This window comes from Chelonia mydas, chromosome 17, assembly GCF_015237465.2.
Source record: "Chelonia mydas isolate rCheMyd1 chromosome 17, rCheMyd1.pri.v2, whole genome shotgun sequence".
NCBI classification, from domain to species: domain Eukaryota; kingdom Metazoa; phylum Chordata; order Testudines; family Cheloniidae; genus Chelonia; species Chelonia mydas.
In genome coordinates, this window is record NC_051257.2 from 12014488 (window position 1) to 12038620 (window position 24133).

The following is a 24133-nucleotide window of genomic DNA, read 5'->3' on the forward strand; positions in this document are numbered from 1 at the left end:
AGAAAGCACAGAAAGACAGGTCTGGAACGGACACATTTAATTCACAAAATCAAACACAACAATAGTTCGCGTACCTCTCAGCAATGTGCCATGGATTGAAGTGCCCTACTGCCTCATGAGAAATAAGTTTCAGGTGCTGCTCGTATCTATTGTTATAATCAAGGATGTCCTGGAGCATGTGCTTTGGAACAGAGAGAAAAATACAGTGCTCCTTCTGCTGAGATATACTGCGAGTCAAGGGCTGCCAAACGTCATTTCCAGTCTCCAATTTCTCTTCCACCTCCCCATCTTCTTCAATAGCACTGGAAGCACAAAACAGTCAATATACCAGAACTTCTTGGTTTTAATGTCCTTTTCCACATGACCTAAAGCCACAAAGCCTCTTTAAATAATACTCACTCGGGCATTTACTCTTAATGGAAAACATATTATATATCCACAGTAAAAGCACATGAGCATTTTAGTTCATGACCAAATTCTCTACTCACTTTCCATTGAAAGGTCTTTCGAATACAATATCCACTTGTGACTCTTTGTGTCCTATCAATTTGGTTATTTGGAGTGGGTGAGGAGACACAGGCCTTTTCTCTATTGATGCACTTTCTCTTTCTAGAAGGAAGAAAACAACATTAAAATATGTTTCTTTGGGAGCCAAAATCCAACAATATAGAGAAGTCCCCACTCTAAGCATAGTTCCCTTCCAAAGTTAAGTCCTTCGGAGAAATGAAGAAAAATGTTACCAGTGATGAGCCTCTAAGCTACAAATTTAAGGGGGGTACTTTCAAAAGAACCAAATGTTTCAAACGCGAGCACTTTAGAATATGTCACTTTTAGTACAACTCATTGAGTATTTCTAAAGAGGTGATAGGAAACATTACATTACTATGGCAACCAATCTATTGAGATTGTCAGTAAAAGGAAAAGGGAAATAAAACTAAAACAATTGAGCCCAGATCCTCACCTGGTGTAAAATGGCATCGCTCCCATGAAGTCACCACGGGCCCGAGCCTCCTCCCCAGAAAATTCAAGGGCAAATCTCCCATTGTTTTCACTGGTGCACGATCAACCTCTATATGGTCAGGTGCTTAGCTGGTGTAAATTGGCATAGCTCCACAGATTTACATCAGCTGAAGACCTGGCCCTATATCGAGACTAAAGCGGGGAGAGAAATCACAGGCCAAATTCCTTCCTATTGCCACTTGGCTGAGGCAAGTGGGGCTACAACAGGATCAAGGTGTGTGGGAAATAGTAGGAGAGGTTGTCTGGAAAGCTGACTTTCTTTAGCAAACAGCTTCCTGCTAACATCCCTCAGGTTCTCTCTTCATCCAGTTAAAAAGCTCTTCTGATATGAAGAGATACAATAAAACCTCAGAGTTACGAACTGACCAGTCAACTATACACCTCATTTGGAACTGGAAGTACACAATCAGGCAGCAGAGACCCCCCACCACCCAAAAAAAGAGCAAATACAGCACAGTGCTGTGTTAAACTACTGAAAAAAATAAATGAAAGCAGCATTTTTCTTCTGCATAGTAAAGTTTCAAAGCTGTATTAAGTAAATGCTCAGTTGTAAACTTTTGAAAGAACAACCATAACGTTTTGTTCAGAATTACAAACATCCATTCCCGAGGTTTTCACAACTCTGAGGTCCTACTGTACAATATCAGTCTGGGCAATTAGATTATTTTTCTTTACTCTCTATTACTGAAAAGTAAGGAGGAAAATATTTGTGAATTTTGAACTAAAATCTTCGAGGTGATTTTTTTTAAAAGCAAGATTAAGAACTCATGATAGCCGCACATTGGGCAGTATACTCTGATGTAAAGAAAACGTAGCAATTCAGGGAGTTCAGGGTCTAACCACAGATCTATGGACAAGAACTGAAAATTTGCCTTTTTCCTAAACAAATCTAACTCCATTGTTTTTATAACTTTTCCATCATTTGATTTACGTGAAAGGAGGAATGGGGCAAAAAACCTGTACACTTAATGATTAAATTTAACAGTGTTCTTTGCGTGGACAGAAAACCTACACTGGCAACCAATGCATCGTCTTGTTCACTGAGGCATGGACATGACATATACCTGACAGATCTATGGAATCTGCGCCATTTAAATTGCTTCATTTAAAATAAAATAAAATAAAGAGGGAAGAAAAGAGCCAATATGACAATAAATATTCATTTGTTCTTTCCTAGGGAAAACTCATTAGATAAATCAAGTGAGAGTGTTTTGCTGTGTTTTACAGATAATGTCTCAGCCTGTGAACTCTGAACTTTTCTACTACTAGAAATAATCTTTTATATGCTGGAGTGGAGTGAGAAGGATTATTGCTAGGTTATATAGAGGGAACTGGATTCTCTCTCGCTCCAGTTTTGGCTTTGTTCTCTAAAGTGCAGGGGGATTTACAGGCTTTGAAATTGATTTCTCAGTCACAGTGGCAACAGATGGGTCTTCGAGAGGTGTCAAAAGAGGTTTAATGAAGTAGCTCTAGTAATTGCTCAGTCTGAAGATGAAGAGGTGTTACACATGGATCTAACAGAACTGTTATTCTACAAATCACTCTAAACAACTCTAGCTTTTGTGTAGCCCTCTCAGAAGTGGACTCCTTTCCCTATCAGAATCCAACTGGCTTTAACTAATCCAAATCAGAGCCAGGAACTGTATTTGTTCACAAAGTGGGTGGCTTCAGAGAAGTTCAAGATAAAGTTTATCCACTCCAAGAGCACGTTGCATAATATATGGCCTGGGTCAGGATCCTCATTCTTTCTCCCCAATGTCTGAAACTACTGAAATAATAAAGTCAAGTGTTGACGCATTCAGAAGTTAAGCATGCTTTGAGAAGGCAAACTAGATCCTTCTGGAGTATGACTAAGAACGTCTGAGCTAAAATGTGAACTTGAACATTTGACAGGTTGCCTTCTTGGAGGATCACAGAAAACATCACTTGATAAAAGAGTGCCGACAGCTCATTCTCCATCACTTGAAGTCTTTAAATCAAGACTGGATCTCTTTCGATGTGAAGTGCTATAGCTCACACAAAAGTCATGGGCTTGGCGGAGAAATTATTGGGTGAGGTTCTTTGGCCTGTGTTATGCATGAGATGAGACTAGATGATCATAATGGTCCCTTCTGACCTTGAAATGTGTGAATCATTGAGAATTCTGAAACAGATTAGCAAAGGGGAAAGAAGAGAGGAAAAAGTGATTTATCCAGGTCTGTGTTTTTAATTCTTTTTAAAAAAACCTTGTGTGTTTACTTGCATCTATATGTTATTTTCATTTTTTCCTTGTCCTTTCTGGCAATGGTGTATGAAAAAGGAGGCCAAAAGAATAAAAGAAAATCCACCAATTAAGCTTCAGAAAAGGGAGGTAGACTCAGTTACACATGGATCAATAGAAAAGAAGTGAAAATAATTAGAAATAAGCAAGCAGAAGTCGGCAAAGACAGAGAGAAATAAAGTTGAAGGTGGTCAGTAAATCCACTATATCTTATTTTTAGAGAGATCCAATGGAAAAACTGCAAGGCTCACATTTACAAAGAAGGGATGAGGTCACAGAACATACAAAAATGTTGAGAACCAACATTTAAGTACAACATTCTCTCTGGTTTGGGACTGAATGTAGACGTTTTAGGCCGACTGAATTTCTGGTAAATTAGAAGGAGGTCAAAACCAAGGTTTAGAATGGAAAGAGTACCTCAGTTATGAAGTCATTATCACGACTCCATAGTGGAGCAGTGCTAACCAGACTTATCTTGATCCCCACGCTGCCACCTCCTCCTCCTCCCCGCCCACCTAGCTTAACTGATATGGGCTATAACAGGGATGGGCAATCTTTGGCATGCGGCCCGCCAGGGTAAGCCCCCTGGCGGGCAGGGCCAGTTTGTTTACCTGCCGTGTCAGCAGGTTCAGCCGATTGCAGCTCCCACTGGCCGCAGTTCACCACTCCAGGCCAATGCAGATGTGGCAGGTAAACAAACTGGCCCGGCCCGCCAGGGGCCTTACCCTGGCGGGCCGCATGCCAAAGGTTGCCGATCCCTGTGCTATAACAACAGGGTAAATTCCTATCTTCCGTGCCATGTTAGCACAATAGTACATGGTGTAGGAGGGGTTGGGAAAGAGTGCTTGGAGAAACCATCACATAATGGGGATCTCCACACCTTTTACACACTGGAGAGATGGGCTCTGTTCTCGTTCAAATTAGGCTGGAATGAAGAGAGTGTTAGGGCCAGGACCTGAGACAAAACACATGCTATTGTAGCCCATAGGTGGTGGTTGCTATTGCTGAGTTGGGGGAGGACTGGAGGAACCCATTTCCTAAGATTTTGTGCATGGCAAATTGCAAGTTTGACCCACACTCAGAAGAAGAAAAGGAAAGAATATTGGTGCTACTAAGAAAAAAAAAAGATTAATTACACTTTTGTCAAAGAATAACTTGAAGAAAGAAGAAACCAAACTTCACTTAAATCAACATCAAATATCCCCTGTTAAGACTCAGGCCCTAGTCCTGCAACTGGATCATACAGGCAGACTCTTGCATCCAAATGCTGCTTCAGTGACTTAAATCAGATCTATTCAAATCAATCCAATTGTAGGACTGGTACTTTAGCTTGCAAGCTTCTCAGTAAGCCTCTCCTGCTTTTAAATATTAATTTTTAAAGCAACAGTTTGTAAACATTCCTTTTGATATAGTGTTTGTAACATACTTAAGTCCAAATGGGTGCTATTTGATTAATATTATCAAATCTAATCTATTAATTTTGTTTAGGAGATGTTAACATCTCAAGATAGAGACTGCAGCAAAAAGAAATTGTATTAAAAAAAGAAAAGAAAAAAAAAGCCAACACTTACCCCTTTTCTCTTCCTGTGCCCAGAACTCTGAATCAGCATAGACAATCTGATTAAATCTCCTGCGAACTGCATCTTGGTATCTCTTAAAAATTTACAAAATTAAATCAACCAACAGATATTTAATCAGTTCAACCGTGCTGGTGATAGCTTGATGGAGAGGCAAACAATGACTCATTTTGATCATGATATAAATCTTCCACCCCCACCTCCCCCACTACCATTCCTAAATATAATAGAGACAGAAAAAATAATCTTTATGAAAATATCATGATTGAAGTACAGCACTGTAAGTCTCAAAAAGCACACTGCCAGTATGGCAGATTGATTGCAGATTGTACATCCTATGGCTCAGATCCTACAAACATTTAATACAATGAATAGTCCCACAGAAATCAATGGGGCTACTCACTGCACTAAATTTTACCAAGTGCATAAGTGTTTGCAGGATCAGGGCCTATGCCCAGTCTATAAGTCCCCTTACCTTTACTTGTAATATAGCTGTATTTTTAATGTAGCTATATTTACAGATATTCTTCTTCAATTGCTTTGACTAGCTTCTGGTTCCAGGCTCATTTCTACTTTCTTTGCTATGTGAAATTGACCATAAGTTGGAGATCCATAGTGTGTAAGCTAAACTGCTGTAACATCTTGTAAACCCTTACTCTCACTGGTGAGCAGTTACTCAGAAGAGTTGTTCCATTGACTTCAATAAGTCATCTCATTCTAAAGGAGACACCTCAGGGAGCACCACTAGCACCATTCTTGGACTTTCTCTCTCTTATGCAGTTAGATAGCCCCTGTATCTGTTGTATCTGAGACCTCACAATTATTGAATTATTATCCTCACTGTACAGATGAGGAACTGAGGCACAGAAACACAGGAAGTGTGATGAAGCAGGAAACCCATGTCTTCCAACTCCAAAGTTAGCCCCTTAATCACTGGACTATCCTTACTCTTATTCCATGATCACTGGTCCAGTACTGACTCAGAGGGAAAGTGTCACATATAGAATCAACAGTTCTACTTTCTGCTACATGTAGACACTCCTTCAAGGCCTTCCGTCCAAGTTCTGGCCCAGTAAGACCTTGCTTAAAAAAAAACAAACAATGTACCGGCTCAGGTTGTAAGGTATGGACAGATACACAAGGTGACAATGTTGCAAACAACTAACACTTAGACACATGCTTACTTCGATTTCTTCCATTCTTTGCAGCATTGTTTCCAGACTAGGACTGTCATGCATGGCTACAGCCTCAGCTTGCATCTTCTTGTGTTGCTCCATATTCCAGAGTTCCTGAGCTGTATCTTCCAAAAGATCATCCAATAACTTCTCACTCAGCATATCTGCATTGGATGCAGCCTACAGATACAAAACCCCCAAAACATATTATATATATATATATATATTTTACACACACACACACCACACACACACTTTAATTATACATATACATTTGAACTGGCTTTGTGTGTGCGGTTCAAATGTATGTCTATAATTAAAATTTCTAAAAGCAGTTATTAGCTTTGATAAATGGGCTGTCATTTCTTTCAACTGCTTCATTTAATGCAAATCTAATTACATTCTTAATACTTTTCTTTCACACATATAGTAAGCCAAGCTAGTAAAATTAATTCAGCATGTACAGGACCCTATAAAAAGGGTATCACGCAAGCCAATGGGAGTTGAGGGAGCTCAGCATGCTGAAGGATCAGGCCCTCAAATTTAGGACAGTTGATCCACTCACTCCCCAAATTCAGGAATCCCGTAGGAATTCACAGAACTTGAACTAAAGGATCAGAGCCAAAGTAAATCTCAATTATGTCTTCTTAGCTTGACCATTTAGCTGGATAACTTTGCTCTAACAGGACTATTTTCCTAGCTATACCTTTCTATATTTCAATTACTTTTTCTAACATATCCTTAGAGTGTGAAATATTTTGGATCAAATACTATACATAGTAAGGATGTCTATAATAGCCTTATATACTAATTTTCTGAAAATGATTTTGCTTTTTTTAAAAAAATACTTAATATCTATTTTCTCCATGTTTAATGAATTCACACTTTGTATATTTAAAACACGATAGCTCGTCAACCGACAAAAACGTTTCTATAATCAACAGCCTAATTAAAGAGGTCATTCTATTTAGTTTCCACTGACATAAGCTACAGTTTAGGAAATCAAATCAAATGTCCTATCCTTTTCACGTCACGTACAAGAGAAAACATCATCATGCATTTTGAACAGCTTTACTCCATTATATCCAAACAGAACATACTTTTTCAGCAGCCTGGGATGACAGTTTGTTTATAAATGAAGAATCCTTCAAACGAGTGTTTGTTTCCAAAGAAAGATTGACCTTCTAATGAAACAGAAATAGGTTAATGTTTATAAAATACTTTTTATACTGTATTAGCACAAATTCATTAAGTTATTAAGGAAAGCTATAACATGAATTCCTAATATACTCTGAGCAACACCAGTAATATTGAACATGGAATGCTCACAGTTATTCAAAACTATGTTCCAGTTTATCTGCTTGGCCACAAGATAACAGGAAAAACATTAATTTACTGCAGATATGGCAAATTTATTCCAAATTTATTCCAGTCAAGGACCACACTGAGAAGAAGAATATTCTGCAAATGAATGTCTAAAATTGTTTGGATTGGGTGAAAAATTTTGGACATGTTTTTCGCTAATCAAATTAAGGCAACCTGCCATTTGCTTTCCCCATTACAAATGTTTTATAAATCTAAGAGAGACTCTTCAAAATGTCAGCATAAGCTTTGATTGCATTACCTGAGCTTTATCTAAGAGAGGTTCCAAACGCTCCCGAACTGCTTTCTCCACCTTGTCTGCCAGCTGTGTAGGAGAAGCACCTTCTGACCTATTTAAACAAACAAAAAAAAGTGATGATGCATTTTAGTGAAAATCTGATGTGACAAAAGAACATAAACCCACTTTAAGAAAACAGGGCCACGTGAGAGATCTGCTACCAAATCTGCTTCTGTGCATCACACTTTTAAACTGGATAATTACCTCAGTTTTTGTATTTTCTCCATTTCTTCTCTACTGAATTCCATTAGTTCCTTCGTTCTTCTTGAAGTTTCTGCATCAAGCCACGCTAGTCTTCAGATATGAAATAGCAAGACAGAGAAGTTAAGAAAATAAAACGTATGTTTGCATAGACTAGCTAATGAAATGATGTAAATTCAAGGTAAATGAAAACCTCCACAAAGAATCAACAATGAGAAGTTAAATATGTTAAATTTAAGGCAAGGAAAATCTTTGTTCTGTCTCCCAGAACATCTTTAAGTGAAACTTTGTTTCAGAGGCAGAGTTGTCTAGTGGATACAGCACAGATGTGGAAGTTGAGAAACCTGGATTCTAAACCCTGCTCTAACATTGACAGTGTATTACCCCGGTTGTGGCTCTGGTCCACCCTAAAAGATGAACAACAACATTTATGTACCCCAGAGGAGTGTTAAGAGCCTTAATCAATTCATATTTGTGGAACATGATGGCATGAAAGTGGGAGGTATTATTATTACTTTCAGATACACAATGATGGGTCTTCTTTTGACCCTGTAATTCCTCAGCTTTCCTAACACACTCTACTCATTAAATATTATAGTAGACATGGTACAGAAGATTCTGACATATCTACCACCAACTAGGTATGTTAAGAACAGATTAGAAATTTTTATCCTTAGGCCAAGATTTTCAAAAGGGATAAGTGATTTTAGGTGCCTCAACTGTTGAGTGCTAAAGTTGACTCCCCTTAAAAGCAGCCTTAATGTCAGAAAGTGCTGCATACCAGCCCCCTGAAAATCCTTTAAGGTGTCTCATATTGGGCAACCAAAAAAAAAAAATCATTAGGCATATTTGAAAATCTTGACCTTAATTTCCTTATTGTGGTGGGCTAAATTCACATATTCAAGATTACTTTAGCCTAGTTGGTATGCTATTGCAAAATCCAGTCTGGATTTCTTCCATGCTTATTTAAAGTTTAAAGGATGTTTAATGGTGTTTGCGCCATGATACGAAGCAAGCTGCGGTCTCCGTATACCAAACCCCAGACCTTTTTTAACACTGTTTAATGTTGGACTGTGACTGGGTTATATTAAAAACACCTTTGGCCCATATATTCCATCTAATACAACATTTTTGGCGCTGCAATGTGGGGCCTCAAGGGTTAATACATGCTCCGAAACTTGCATCTTGGCAAACAAGCAATTTCAAAGTTAGTTTAAAACAAAAGGTTTTTTTTAATTCTTTAACGTGTTGCGCTTCTTTGAGGTAAGCATGAAAAAAAACTATTAATATTTTAGTTTTAAAACAATTAAGCTCTTTTTAAAGTTTTTAATTGTTCAATAATCTTTTTAACAAATGCTTTTGATTTCTTTTTATTCTTTTATTCTGAGGTGTCATAACCATACAGCTAAGGGTAGCCTAGAATTCCTCCTGACCTGTAAGGGGTTAAGAAGCTCAAATAACCTGGTTGGCACCTGACCAAAAGGACCAATGGGGAAAGAAGATACTTTCAAATCGGGGCGAGGGGGAGAAGAGAGAGGCTTTGTTTATGCTCTTTGTTTTTGTGTGTTCTCTGGAGAAGCAGAGAAGCATCAGGTCAGAAAACTCCTTCTCCTAAAATCATCTTAAAATGAGTCTCAGTATCGCAAAAAGAGTAAGTAAATAAGGCAAGGCCCCACCTACATCCCAAGGAAAAACTTAGTGTGGACACCCAAAGTTTTATCTTGGGATGTAGGTGGGGCCTTGCCTTATTTACTTACTCTTTTTGCGATACTGAGACTCATTTTAAGATGATTTTAGGAGAAGGAGTTTTCTGACCTGATGCTTCTCTGCTTCCCCAGAGAACATACAAAAACAAAAAGTAAACACAAAGCCTCCCCCCTCAGATTTGAAAGTATCTTCTTTCCCCATTGGTCCTTTTGGTCAGGCGCCAACCAGGTTATTTGAGCTTCTTAACCCCGTACAGGTAAGGAGGAATTCTAGGCTACCCTTAGCTGTATGGTTATGACATGAGGTTTGCAGTTTGTGTGATTGGTAATAATTTTGCTGATTTAATGAAAAGGTATTTTTAAGAGAAAGCAAAAAAGGTAAAATTAAGTGTTTTAAATTGTTGAAGGTTAAATTGCTATAGAAGACATTTACTGAAATAACATTTTCGATAATCCTCTTATTCACAAAATGCTAGCTTAATTCAGGACTGCTATTGCATTGACTATGAATATAATCTCAAACCAACAGAGCCAAGGGCTGCTGCAACACCAAACTGTGATTTTTGTTGTTGTTTTATGTTTTTCCACCTTTTTTTTTTTTTGGTTTGGCAGGTTTATGGTGGTTTTGTTTTTGTCACTGATTTTTGTTATTCTCTGCATGTAAGACAGCACTGTGCTAGCGTTGTAAGTTAGACTCCCAGAATGGGTTAAGCTGCCACAATAGCAATGTTGTCCTCACAAATATTAATAGTAAAACAGGTGGGCAACATCTGTCAGACTAAAAATGCCTGTGAATTTAACGCCTGTGTGTGTTGCAAGCGTTGCAGGAATGCAAAAGTGGCTCCAAAACAACATAATTTTGTTGCTTCTTTTTAAAGGAGGCAACACACCTGGGTAAGAACTCCATCAGGGCTGAACTTCCCCCCCCCCACCACGTAAGCAATCTTAACCACTAGTGCATAAAATTTTCATGGTTTGTATAAATGAACAGCTTTAATTGTGTAAGTGGCAAAAGAGGGGGGAGTTTTGCCATACTTACCCATTCTGGGCCTACAGCCAAAGAAGAGATAAGAGATGGCTTGTTTCTAAACATCTTACAAACACATAATTGCAGCAGTTTTAAGTTTTCTTTTAGCTACAAATGAAATGAGTTGTAAATTCTTAAGCTTGGTTAATATCTGAAAGGTTAAATTGTAATCTTTGTAATATCTGCTCAAGTAAGATTTGTAAATCCCAATTTTGGGATAAGGAATTTGCAAACCAAGCACCTTTTTCTTTTCTTTTTTTTTTATGCTTAAACTTTGTAATTGATTTTATGAACAAGCTTCCAACCCTAGGTGGAATTGTTTCATAAAGAGAGCGTTATGTTCTGATAATTAGGTCTATAAATTTACCCTAAGTGTGAGCTCAACTGTAAAAAGTATGTGAAAGTTCATAAGATGTCACAATAATCTATAACAACAAATGTTGATGGGAAAAGGTACAAAAGAGACAGAAAAACTGAATCAATCCAAACAAAAAGGCCTACTGAGGTAACTCAAGGACTGTGTTAAGATCATGCTTGGTAAGCAAGAAAATGTGAATCTGGAAATTAATGAATCCGTATTGGTGTGTCAAATATTAGGCCTAATTGGCCAATGAAATAATGACTGGACAGGCTATTCAACGCATCACTCCCTTTTTGGGGAAAAGATGGAAGAACAGATTGAGGCTACTGAAGCAAGCTTCGCCATTATGGCTGCCACCCACCATCTCTTGGATCACCAGACCCTCTTTGTCCTAATCCCAAGTGATGTCCTGATCAGACAGGGCAAGAGATAGAGACCAAGGCCTTGTCTACACTACAAGGAAAAGTCGATCTAAGCTAGGCAATTTGAGTTACGTGAAGAGCGTAACTCAAGTCGACGTAGCTTAGATCTACTTATCACGGGGTTCACACTACACGATGTTGACGGGAGACACTCTCCCATCGACTCCCCCTACTCTTCTTGATCCAGTGGAGTACAGGAGTCAACGAGAGAGCGATCTGCGGTCGATTTAGCTAAATCGACCGCTGGTGCATCAATTGCCACACGTGGATCCCCCGGTAAATGTAGCTCCCGATGAAACCCAAACACCAACTGGGAAGATACAGGATCAAACTTTAACAGGAGCTCCAGCCCATCTCAATTAGTGTCTTCTGTTTTCCCCAAAAGTACAGTTATTACCATCTTTGATATCATCAAAGAGACTGTCAAACAAGGGGGCCCTTTTCCTTTTAAAATCTCTCTAGCGATAAGGAAAGGGAACAAGAGATGTTGTTAAAGTGAAAACCTTACTTACTATTTTACATTTCAAATGCTTTAACTATTTTTCCTTCTTTTCTTTATATTTAAGAACAGGTTAAAAACATGATTAATGGTGTTTGTGCCATGCTACTAAGCAAGCTGAGATCTCTGTTCGCCAAACTCTGGACCTTATTTAACACTGGTTAATGTTGGACAATGACTGAGTTATGTTAACATTTTTGGCACATATATTCCATTTAACACAACATTGCTTATCTCTGTATCCCTGTACTCAGGGAAAGTGAGCCTAGTGCTAACTGTGGAGCAGTCCTCAGAGTGGGGCAACTATTGGAGGTGCTGTATAGGAATTAGCAGGTTCCCTCCACCCTGTGGGAGAAGAGGAAGGAAAAAAAATGAAAAGTCTCCTGACAGCCAGGAGGGGCTCAAAGGAGAACAAATGAGAGTGTAAGACCCTTTACCTCCAATCAGTCAGGTGGGGAGTGAGCTGCAAGCCTAACTTGATTCCTTCCTGGGGTGGCAGGAGAAAGAGAGCAGAGAGGCTCCTCCCATTTCCTCACAAGAAGATGACCCCCTGGTTCCACAGGACAGTTTAAAAAAGTGGTGTGGTTTAGCCCTTTGTACGAAGAAGTGGCCTTAATTCAGTTTTGGCCTGACTAAAAAGTTAACTGTTTTACCCTAAAAATGTAATTAATTCCATAAAGTGAAAAGAAAAAGAGATATTTAGAAAAATAATATATTATTGTTTGCGTTTCTGGATAAAGATATCCAGGCCAACCTGACAGCTTCTTTTTCAATGGCTCCCAATCTTCCTTCTTCAGTTCCCTCTTTTTGCAAAGCTGACTGTTCTCTGCTGGAAGCTCTGGGACTAGCATTCATGTATCCCCAAGGAGCACTGTAAAGGAGGAATATATATATTTGACTGAGATCCCTTTCCCACTTCTGTTCACAGCAGGCAAAATTATTATATCAAAAACTGACTCAGTTAGGCCTCAGTCCTGCAAGAACTTGCACACATTTCACTTTACTCACTTCAGTAACCCCACTGAAGTGAAGGGGTGTAGGTGTGCTCTCAAACTTAGGCATGTGTGAAAGTGTTTACAGGACCGGACTGGAGTTTAAAAAAAAAAATGGACATTAACATGAGAAGTCTGGTAACATTAACCTTGAATTTCCTCCCTTTTGTCAACATAGGGCCTGCAATGGGCTCCATGCAGAAGCAGAGTTACGCCCATAGGGAACCCACTACAGGATCAGGGTCCTAGTTACTTTAACGTGTTGGAGCTATCACTTGTTTTACAGGAGTCTAGCTAACATTTTTTAAATAGTGGAGAAGGGAAATAAATTCAAAGCACCACATTTAAGTTGTAACAGAACTTGCCCTGCCATCTTAGGATCTACTTTTTCAAAAGTTTATCTCATATTCATTTTGTTATCACATTCTGAATTAACTTCAAATAATTTATATCAATTAAAAATATAACGACTATTTAAAACATGCATTCTAAAAAAAAAATATTAAATCAATTATTGACGCATTTATTCCTGGATCCTGCAATGAATCAACAAACATTGCTTGTTAATCTGTAATGTGTAAGAACATGAGAATGGCCATATTGGGTCAGACCAATGGTCCATCCAGCCCAGTATCCTGTCTTCCAACAGGGGCCGGTGCCAGATGCTTCAGAGGGAATGAAAAGAACAGGGCTATTATCGAGTGATCCATTCCTTGTTGTCCAGTCCCTGCTTCTGGCAGTCACAGGCTGCTTCCTATCTTGTAATCAATTATTGATCCATGAGAGGACCTTCCCTCTTATCTCATGACTGCTTAGTTTGCTTAAGACTCTTTGGTGAGGAACCTTGTCAAAAGCTTTATGAAAGTCTAAGTACACTATATCCACTGGATCACTCTTGTCCATGTTTCTTGACCCCCTTCAGAAAATTCTAGTAGATTGGTGAAGCATGATTTCCCTTCAGAAAAGCTGTTTTGGACTCTCTCCCCCACACCCCCCCCCCAACACATTGTGTTCATCTATGTATCTGATAATTCTGTTCTTTACCATAGTTTCAATCAATCTGCCTGATTCTGAAGTTAGATTTACCGACCTACAATTACAAGGATGGCCTTTGGACCTTTTTTTAAAAAATTGTCATTACATTAGCTATCCTCCAGTCCTCTGACAGAAAGGCTGATTTAAGTGATAGGTTACATACCACTGTTAGTAGTTCTACAATTTCGTATCTGAGTGCCTTCAGAACTCTTGGAAGAATATCATCTGGTCCTGGTGTCTTATTACTGTTTAATTAATCAATTTATTCCAAAATATCCTCTACCAACATCTCAATCTGGGACAGTTCCTTAGATCTGTCACCTAAAAAGAACGGCTCAGATCCTCTGAGGTGAAGACTAATACCAAGAATTCATTTAGCTTCTTCACAATGGTCTTGTCTTGTGTGTTTCTTTAGCAGTTCAGTCATCCAGTGGCCCCCTGACTGCTTGGCAGGCTTCCTGCTTCTGACGTACTTAAATTTTTACTGTTAGTTTGTGTGCCTTTGGCTAGTTGCTCTTCAAATTATATTTTTACATTTGACTTGGCAGTTTATGCTCCTTGTTATCTTCTTCACTAAGATTTGACTTCCAAATTGTAAAGAATGTCTTTTTGCCTCTAGCTGCCTCTTTTACTTTATTATTTAGCAGTGGGGGCATTTTTTTGGACCACTTACTGTTTTGTTTTATTTGGGATATACAATTAGTTTGAGCCTCTATTATGGTGTTTTTAAATAGTTTCCATGAAGCTTGCAGGCATTTCATTCATGACTGTTCTTTTTAATTCCCATTTAACTAGCTTCCTCATCTTTGTGTAGGTCCCCTTTTGAAGTTAAATGCTACTGTGGTAGGTTTCTTGGATATATCCCCCCACAAGGATGTTACATTTAATTACATTATGGTCACTATTACTGAGCAGTCCAGTTATATTCACCTTGTAGACCAGATCCTGTACTCCATTTAGGATTAAATCCAGAATTGACTCTCCCCTTGGAGCAGCCAGTCCTGGAACCTAAAAGAAGCAGCCATTAAATGGTGTCTAGAAATTATTTCCATGCCGTCCTGAGGTGACATGTACCCATTCCTTATAGACATATCTGAAATATCCCATTATTACTGATTTTCTGTTTTTGTAGCCCCTCTATTTCACAATCACCATCTTGGTCAGGTAGTCGATAGTATATTCCTACTGCTATACTCGTTTGAGCATGGAATTTCCTATTCATAGAGATTCTATGGTACAGTTTGATTCATTTTAAGATTTTTACTATATTTGACTCTATGCTTTCTTTCACATATAGTGCCATTCCCCCACCAGCACAACCTAATCTGTCATTCCTATATATTTAGTACCTTGCTATTTCCGTGTCCCATTGATTAACATTGTTCCAGCAAGTTTCTGAGATGCCTATTATATCAATGTCCTCATTTAATACCAGGCACTGAAAGTCAGCCATTTTAGTATTTAGATTTTAGTATCTGTATACAAACACTTATAAAATTTGTCAATATTTAGTTGTCATTACAATATAGTTGTGCATTACAAACGTAAAAAGCCTGTCCCACTTGAATGTTAACGTACCGTTTAGGTGAAGCAGATGGGGATGTAGGATTTGGAGGTACCCAAGTTATTCTACTCTCCTTAACAAGTGGTTTGCTCTCTTTTAGCCTGAAAGCTACAGTGGTCTCTTGAAACCGGGCATGCTTTGCCTGAGGCTGCACAGGTCTTGATCTTGGAAGCTTACGGATTCCCTTTAAGACATGTTAACATTCAAAAGATGTTCAGAGTTTAAAAAATACATATTCCACACTGTGGATCAGAATTTCTGTCTTAGGGTCAGGTCTAAGGGATTGATTCTGCAGAGTTGAAGCCAATGGAGGTTTTAATACTGACTTTAATGAGAGTATGACTGCACCCAAATAGAGTGTGGGGCCAATCCTGAATCCCTTACTCATGCAAACAATCTGATTATTTCAGTGGCAGTATTCACATGAGTAAGGGCTTTTTACATTTGGGATATTTGTAGTACTGGACCTGCTCATGAGCAGAGCTATTTAGAGATTTATTAGGACTTCTGCAGAAGGGAGTGGCACAACTGCTAAATTTATATTTACTAGACTAAGAAACTAGACAATTGTTCTACAGGGGGTAAATTCTGAAAGCCTCTTTTCACTCACAGGTATGAACTATCCTGAGGTCTCGTTGAAACACATGGACTGAGTCATGTTATGGATTATTAAAATACTTAACCTAGCTGTTCACAGGCCTCACTGATATTAATATAGCACAAATATATAATTACACCAAATCTCCTGATTTTCCAGGCTGAGGTGAGTGAGAAAAAAATCCATCCATAAATGCCCAAAAATTGAAAATAGATATTTTTGGATGCATTTCAGAAGATTTTTAAAGAAGGACATGCCAGTAACATGCAAAAAGAATGAATGAGTTTTCTTGTATCAAGGAGGCCATCTGCTGGTTGCAAATGGCATTTACTAAAACACAAGTGGTTATATAATTACAAATAATTATTTTAATAAATACATCATTAACGTCATGGGATGAAATATTTCAACTTTAAGTCCAAGATGAAAAACAGCAGTCCAAATCAAATACCATACAAACACTTACTTGCACGCTAATTTTCTGCAGAATTGTTATATGTTATTTCCAGTTATGCAATTTATTTCCAACTGGTGGTAATGCTGCTTTTTTAGGGATATGTTTTTTTAAGTGATCACAAGAGCAGAACTAACCAAGAAGCAAGGAAATGCAGAACACTCAGACTCAGGGGTGGCCATTCAGGTCCCATGGAGTAATAAGGTCATTTTTTCAGTGTTTGGAGTGAGGGAGAGCATTTAGGACCTGATCCAATGGCCACAGAAATCAACAGAAAGCCTCCCAGTGACTCCAACCAGCTTCCCCATGAAACATGCCAAGTGTTCTCTATTCCCCCTGAAATGAACGGAACTTTACAATAGTGCAGCTGAAAGCAGTTGGCTTTAATTAGTTTTAATTGAATGTACCTATCTCAAGGGCAATGTTAAAGCCCTTCCCTTTCCTCCATATCAACTACATTTATTAAGGATGCTAAAGGGACACCACTGACTGAAAAAAAGACAACAATGCTTCTGTCTGAAAATGTGTTACCTACTACTATTGCCAACATGAAACAGAAGTCTCTGTTTTCCCCAATGCATTTACTAAAAGCATTTGATAATACTTTGTAGATAGTCAGTTTCACATTTCTGGCAGTCAGTTAGCTTTTTCTACGTGCATTGTGAAAGAACCATGGAACAGAGGACGGAGAAAACTATTTTTAAAAACAGGAACATGTGGTTATAAAGAGAAAATCTGGCAGGGACACCAAGAGGCAGATATAGAGTCTGAAACCGCTTTTAACTTAGTTTTTGAAAGTTACTTGGTTTCATGTTGATTTAACAGTGCCTTACATTAAGTTAAAGCTCCCATAAGAGAAGAGGAAAGGGTACATTTTAAGTGTCATATTTGTACCTGTTTGGCAGGTAATAATACACCTTTCTTCTTCAAAGGTCCACTTTCAAGCACAGGGACTTTTTTCACAGCTCCAGCTCTCATCAATGCATCCTGACTTGTTTTTAAAACTGCATCTCTGTCCGAGGTGTGAGAGTCATGCTCTTGCTGGAACTCTTGATCTGATAAATCAGCATGACTGCTTAGCTTCTGTGCCAATGGCATATTTGCAACATGTTGATCTTCATCTACATAAACAGTTAAAAATAAACCTTAGATTGGAAGCTCTTTGGATCAGGGACTATCTTTCTGTCCTGTGTTTGTACAGAGACTAGCACAATGGAGTCCCGGTCCATGACTGGGACTCCTAGGCACTACTGCACTACAAACAAACAACCATCATCATACTGGTAAACTCCAAACGTTTCCGTTGCCAAATAATACACAAGCTGAGTCTCTGCTCTGCTTCAGTAAGCAGTTATATGCTTGAAAGCAGTTTATATGCCTATATTCAAGGCCACTTGAGGACTAGAAAGAGACGACAACAAACACTACTAGCAGCAGGAGACATGAAATTCAGTAGATAACTAGGGACATGCTCTCTCGTTAAGTTCATGAAAAACAGGATCATCGCACAGATTATACTCTCAGTAAGAAAGGAAAGGAAGTTAGCATATGCTACTCTAAGAAACAACCTTTGAGGAAGACACTACACATTATAATACTAATGTTATACTTTGGACTGCTTTCAGGATGTATCAAACTGTTTTAATGAAACCTCACAATATAGAAAGAAAGTGTTATTAAGCCTGTATACAGAGGCTAAATGATTAGCCCAAGGTCACACAGCAAACCAGAGGCAAAGACAGAAATAAATCCCAGAACTTCAGATTGCCAGTCCTCTGTTCTACCCATAAGCCAATGCTTCTTCTCTATGCCTTGAAACTCGGAGGAAGGAAAAGGATAAAGTTATTGTGCGAGGGGAAAACAGTCTAGAATTAAGAGATAGGTTTTTGTGCTTTTGAGAGAAAGGCAAAAAACCCAAGAACCTACACAAAACTAAGGAAATTCTGAGCTAAAGCTTTGACACCACCTTTCATTCAATCCAATTGTGTACCGACATTGCTGCATTTATGGTGCAGATTCCCCAACAGTGGGTAATCCTATATTCCACTAGAATGTATTTCATAATTAGCTATGTAGATAGTTAGATGTATTTTATATACATCATTACAATCAACTAGTAAAGAACCACCTCAGCTATATGCTGCAATATAGACATTTGAGGGTCTCTTTAGATGAAAATCTAACTGTGCTCCAAAAGCAAAAAGTTAACAGCATGGCGAAGATATGTTTAAAAGAAAGTTAAATAATGAGGTTTAAGTTGTTACATGAAGCTGGAGGACCCTCTTATGGTAACAAGTTGTCATTTCATGTGAAGCACTGAAGGAATTGTGTACATAAGCTGCAGGGTTCTGGCAAGCACACGATGAGCAAGACAACACTCTTGTACCATGAATGGGCTATTCTGCACCTCAGACATAAAAAATGTATTATGACATGTCATTGCTGATCACTATGCTGCTTATACATTAACCAATGAAATCATTTAAATTAAGTATTCAGAACACATACCAGTCAGGAGTTTCCTAGCTACCGAAAGTTTTTTCTGTTCTTGTCCAAGTCGCTCCTTTGAGATGGGTGGTTTCTTCTCTTTCTTTGAAGATGCAATCTGCTCTCTGGTTGGAAACATCTCACTGCTCACTGGAGATTTACCCTGAGATGCCGAGAGACATTTCTTCACTTTTCTGGGTGATCGTTTCTTCTCCAGCAGAGAATCCAAGTCCTGCCACAATTTTTTTTTTTCATTTAAGTTAATCTCTCATTAAACTTGGTTTGTTAATGTTGGCAGACTGATGAGATCCAAAGCTCAAGGGTACTGATTTTTTTTTTAAATTATCACTCAAAAAGCTTTGTCATTATAATTAGTGTAACAACTGTACATAAAAATGCCTGTATCATTTACATCGTTATTTTTTATTGACTAAAGTAAGCTCTCAAAGAGCATTTAAATGTAATAAACATTTGAAGAATATAAACTAGTTTTCACAACAGAGATATTAGAGCTCCACTGTGAAAAGAAAAGTATTTTATCAGATTTTAAAAAGCAGACAAGTCCTAAAAACTGCTGTTATAAAATGTGCCCAGATACATAATCCTAGCACAACTACTCGATTTTTGATGGTCAATACGTGGACACCAGTTCATATCACAAAAACAAACCATCACAATTGGCATTAACTGACACCTTTGTTGGCAAGTACTGAATGGGCCACGGAGACTGAATTACTGTTGCTACTACAGGTAGACCTTCAGGGCCATTTGGGAGAATAATACAGGGGAAGCTTGTACTTCTGCTGCCATGTTATACCCATCTTGTTGCTAAAGAAGAGAGAACAAAGTCCCCTGGGAGGTCAAGCCAGCACCTTTCACTAATACTGAATTCGTTATTTTATTGAAGTCCATTTTCAGACTGTGCCCAATCACCTTCAGAAGCTAGATCAACCAAGTGGGGTCTTCAAACCTGAGAAGGACTCTGAAAAGCTTCTGATAGGAGGTAAGCAAGAAAACTACCTGACCTAACAAGCAGCTCTGACCATTTTGGTGGGCATCATCAGTTCTTATTTCGAGTGTCCAGAAATCATTCCAAAATGTTCGAACGTTATAAAATCCTTCTTATCTGATCAATAAACAAGGTAGCCTCCAACAGGTTAAGTATTTGTGACATTTACAGACACATTACTGGTGTTCAAATACTATGGTGATGGAGCCGTACAAGTACTCAGATAGAGTATTAGATAAATAGTATATTCCTAGCTTAACATATCTCTTGCTTGCATAACTCATCTGTAATAAGCACTGAAATGGTAGTATCAATGAGACTTCTCTGGCCTCAAATCCAACATGGGCAAAAAACAAATATCCATGATTGTGAGGGGAATCACAGGATAAAACTTTTGTGCCTTATTCTTGGTTTTCTCAGAACCTACAATTCATGCTTCATAAGTCTTCTGTGCTGAAGCCACAGAGGGGCATTCCAGGATGAGGCTTGGCATCAGGAGACGTGGTTTTAACACGCATTCCCCATAACCAGGCCACTACACTTCTGGTATAGATTATTCTTGCCAGAACCAGACTTGAAATGTATGTCCTTGCTAAATGCATTTAGGGCCTGAAATTGGCCCTTCACACAGACAATTTGATATTCATCTAGAATCCACCTAACAAATAATCTCCCTATAATTAAGTCGATTTAAAAATCGCTCTTAAAAAGTGGACTCATGGGCAACAGATTAAAAGCCTTCACCTTCCTTCCAGAGGGAAGGAAGAAAGACTTTCCAGCATGATGTCATAAGTAGCCCACTGTTTTTTCCCCTCCTGAAGCAACAACGACTATCGCTGCTTTCTGTAGGCAGTCTATAGCACTTTAAATAAAATTACAGCCATTGTAATCATTATAATACATTAAGGTGGTTAAGATATTTTCAAAAAATCTCTCACGGCTGCAGTGTCAGTTCAACACCTAAAATAAGCAACAACAAATAATCCACTTTTTTACATGGCCCACAGAATCTTGATCAGTTTAAAAAAAAAATCACTTGGGGTTAAAGGTTACAACCGTAAGGCTGATTCTGAGAACTTCTGTATTGTATCAACTGGAATAAATAAGTATTTAAAAAATTTAGAGCTGCTCTTTTCCCACCGCACACACTCCTAGTGAACTTCTACTTGATATTCATATACATGGCAGAAATATCTCCAACCAAAGTGGTTATGGAACATAGTGCTGAAGTAAATTTTGCAGCTATATCTTTATCTTCAAACTAGGTTCTTATATTACCACCATTACAGCAGCATCTGAAAGCCATATAGCCACAAACCCTGGCAACTGCAACATGCACTTATTAAGCCATATTTTTACTGGTAATATTTTATTCCCCCCCCCGTGACATAGTTTGCACCCAGAACTTAAATATTTCATCCAGCCTCTTCTATATCAGCTCCGAAGAAAAATTAAGCACTTTCCACACCTCAATTTGTAGCAGAATGTCTATGATGATGTCAGGAACAGAAGAATCCATTTCTAATTTGGCAGAACAGAGAGATAGTTGTCGAATGAGATTGCCCAACTCCTTGTAATGAACAGGAACCTGCTGCTCTGATTGATCAGTAAATTGTGTGGCAAACACCTGCAAGGCACGAATGGCTCCTCTGTGGGCAGCTGCCACTCTGGACATCGCTCGAGACTGTGGCACAAAGGAAAGACATGGGTGATTAAATATCCAGCACTTTTCAAGTGATGTTATTCAGAAAATCGTTAGAAGAATTTCATTGATCATTTAAGTAACTATATTTTGCCCTCAGTTAATTGTGATGGAGACGTATCCACCCTTGTGATGAAATTTGGCAGCTGCTTAAGCAGTGCAGAAAAGATTAATAGATTCTAAGGCTAGAAGGGACCACTATAATCATCTAGTCTGACTTCCTGTATAACACACGCCATAGAACTTCCCCAAAATAATTCCTAAAACATATCAATTTTGATTTAAAAATTGTCAGTGACAGAGACTCCACCATTACCCTTGGTAAACTGTCCCAGTGGTTAATAACTCCCACCATTAAAAATGTATGTCTTATTTCCAGTCTGAATTTTCAACTTTCAGCCGTTGAATTTCTCTGCTAGACTGAAGAGCCCATTATTAAATATTTGTTCCCCATGCATATCCTGATACACCATAATCAGTCAGCCCTTAACCTTCTCTTTGTTAAACTAAATAGATTGTGCTCCTTGAGTCTATCACTGTAAAGGCATGTTTTCTAATCCTTTAATCATTCTTCTGGCTCTTCTCTGAACTCTCCTGAATTGTGGGCACCAAAACTGGACACAGTATTCCAGCAGCAGTCCCGCCAGGGCCAAATGTAGAAGTAAAATAACCTCTCTACTCCAACTCCAGGTTCCTCTGGCTATGCATCCTAGGATCACATTAGCTCTTTTGGCCACAATATCGCACTGGGAGCTCATGTTCAGCTGATTATCCACTGACACACCCAAATCTTTTCCAGAATCACTGCTTCCCAGGATAAAGTCCCCCATCCTGTAAGTTTGGCCTATATTCTTTGTTCATAGATGTGTACATTTACATTTAGCTGTATTAAAATGCATATAGTTTGTTTGCTCCCAGTTTACCAAGCAATCCAGATTGCTCTGAATCAGTGACCTGTCCTCATTATTATTAATTTTTTGTGTCATCTCCAAACTTTATCAGTGATTATTTTACATTTTCTTCTAGGTCATTGATAAAGATATTAATAGCATAGGGCCAGGAACTGATCCCTGCAGGACCTTACTGGAAACATCCATTCAAGAATGATTCCTGGTTTACAGTTACATTTTAGAACTGTCAGCCAGTTTTTAATTCATTTAATGTCTACCATGTTAATTTTATTAGACAGACAAGATGGGTGAGGTAATATCTTTTATTGGACCAACTTCTGTTGGAGAGAGAGACAAGCTTTCGAACTTACATCGAGTTCCAATAAAAGATATTAGTTCACCCACCTTGTCTCTCTAATATCCTGGAACCAACATGGCTAAAACAATTCTGCATATCACTATGTTAATTTTATATCATTTTAGCTTTTTAAATCAAAATGTCATGTGGCAACAAGTCAAACACCTTACAGAAGTCTAAGTATATTAGGTCAACACTATTACCTTTATCAACCAAGCTTGTAATCTCAAAAAATATATATATATATATTATATGAAAGTTAGTTTGACAGGACATATTTTCCAAAAATCCATGCTGACTTGCATTAATTACATCATCTGCCTTTAGTTTTTATTAATCAAAGTTATACAGTCAATATACCAAATACTATGCTAGCCTGAACTAAAGCAGCTGAGTTATAGATATAAATCCAAGACGGAGGGTTGATGGGAACATTTAAAGTCTCAGAATACTTCTCCAATAATGTTGTACTTAAGGAGCCTTTGTAATGGATACCTAGAAACTGAATTAACCAAAAGTTCATTCAAGATCCCAAAAACTTGTTTTCAGAAAGATTCAATCCAAGTTCAATACATCTTACCTTCTTCGTGTGTTTGATTTTATGAGGACTCAGCTTCTCCAAGTCTTCCTGAATTTCTTTTACCTGTTTTTTCAGAAAACAAAAATCACAGTCAGAACCAGCTGTGTGTACGTATAGATTAAAGACAGGCCTGTGTTGTAAAGTCCAGGTTCAGATTCCAACTTTCCAATTCAGAGGTGTTTCGATGGCATTTTGGTTCATCCTATTATAATGGTAGGGCTCAGCCATGAAATTCAGATCCAGATTAGAACTTCCCTGAAGTTCAAAGGCTTTTGTTTCAGACCAGTTCTATTGCATACAAAATACATCATATTTTATATACACCCTTTTAAAAAATGATCTGTTCCTACCTGTTGCTGGAGGACATACAGCATCCGAGCAGACCGTGCAGCTTGCTCCTGCCTCCTAATGCGAACTCGTCGCTCTTCATCAGGATCCAAAATTTCTTCACATCTCTCTAAAAAGTGTTATTTTTGCAAAATGCAGAGTTATAGGTCTTGACAACCCAGTTAATCTGAGGAAATCCTGATTTAAGCTAGGTAATCACACATTTAGC

The 24133-nt window shown here is 38.3% G+C and overlaps 1 protein-coding gene across 30 annotated transcripts in view; it reads right to left on the reverse strand.

Moving 5' to 3' along the window:
* The window catches only part of KIAA0753 (KIAA0753 ortholog), a 36985-nt gene that overhangs the window by 8942 nt on the left and 3910 nt on the right, over positions 1–24133 (reverse strand). For 11 of the 30 annotated variants that reach the window (XM_043530883.1, XM_043530881.1, XM_043530880.1 and 8 more), the window contains 14 exons: positions 23928–24034; positions 23578–23640; positions 21516–21731; positions 19060–19270; positions 17446–17672; positions 15514–15683; positions 12663–12779; positions 7897–7986; positions 7657–7744; positions 7133–7216; positions 6042–6212; positions 4852–4933; positions 489–609; positions 75–302 (listed from right to left, as the gene is read on the reverse strand). In XM_043530883.1, coding sequence (XP_043386818.1) covers positions 75–302; positions 489–609; positions 4852–4933; positions 6042–6212; positions 7133–7216; positions 7657–7744; positions 7897–7986; positions 12663–12779; positions 15514–15683; positions 17446–17672; positions 19060–19270; positions 21516–21731; positions 23578–23640; positions 23928–24034 — 1975 coding nt within the window. Of the gene's footprint in view, positions 1–74; positions 303–488; positions 610–1768; positions 3164–4851; positions 4934–5805; positions 5937–6041; positions 6213–7132; positions 7217–7656; positions 7745–7896; positions 7987–12662; positions 12780–15513; positions 15693–17445; positions 17673–19059; positions 19271–21515; positions 21732–23577; positions 23641–23927; positions 24035–24133 lie in introns of those variants that run through there. The other 19 variants (XM_043530874.1, XM_037880863.2, XM_043530872.1 and 16 more) reach the window with 6 other exon arrangements.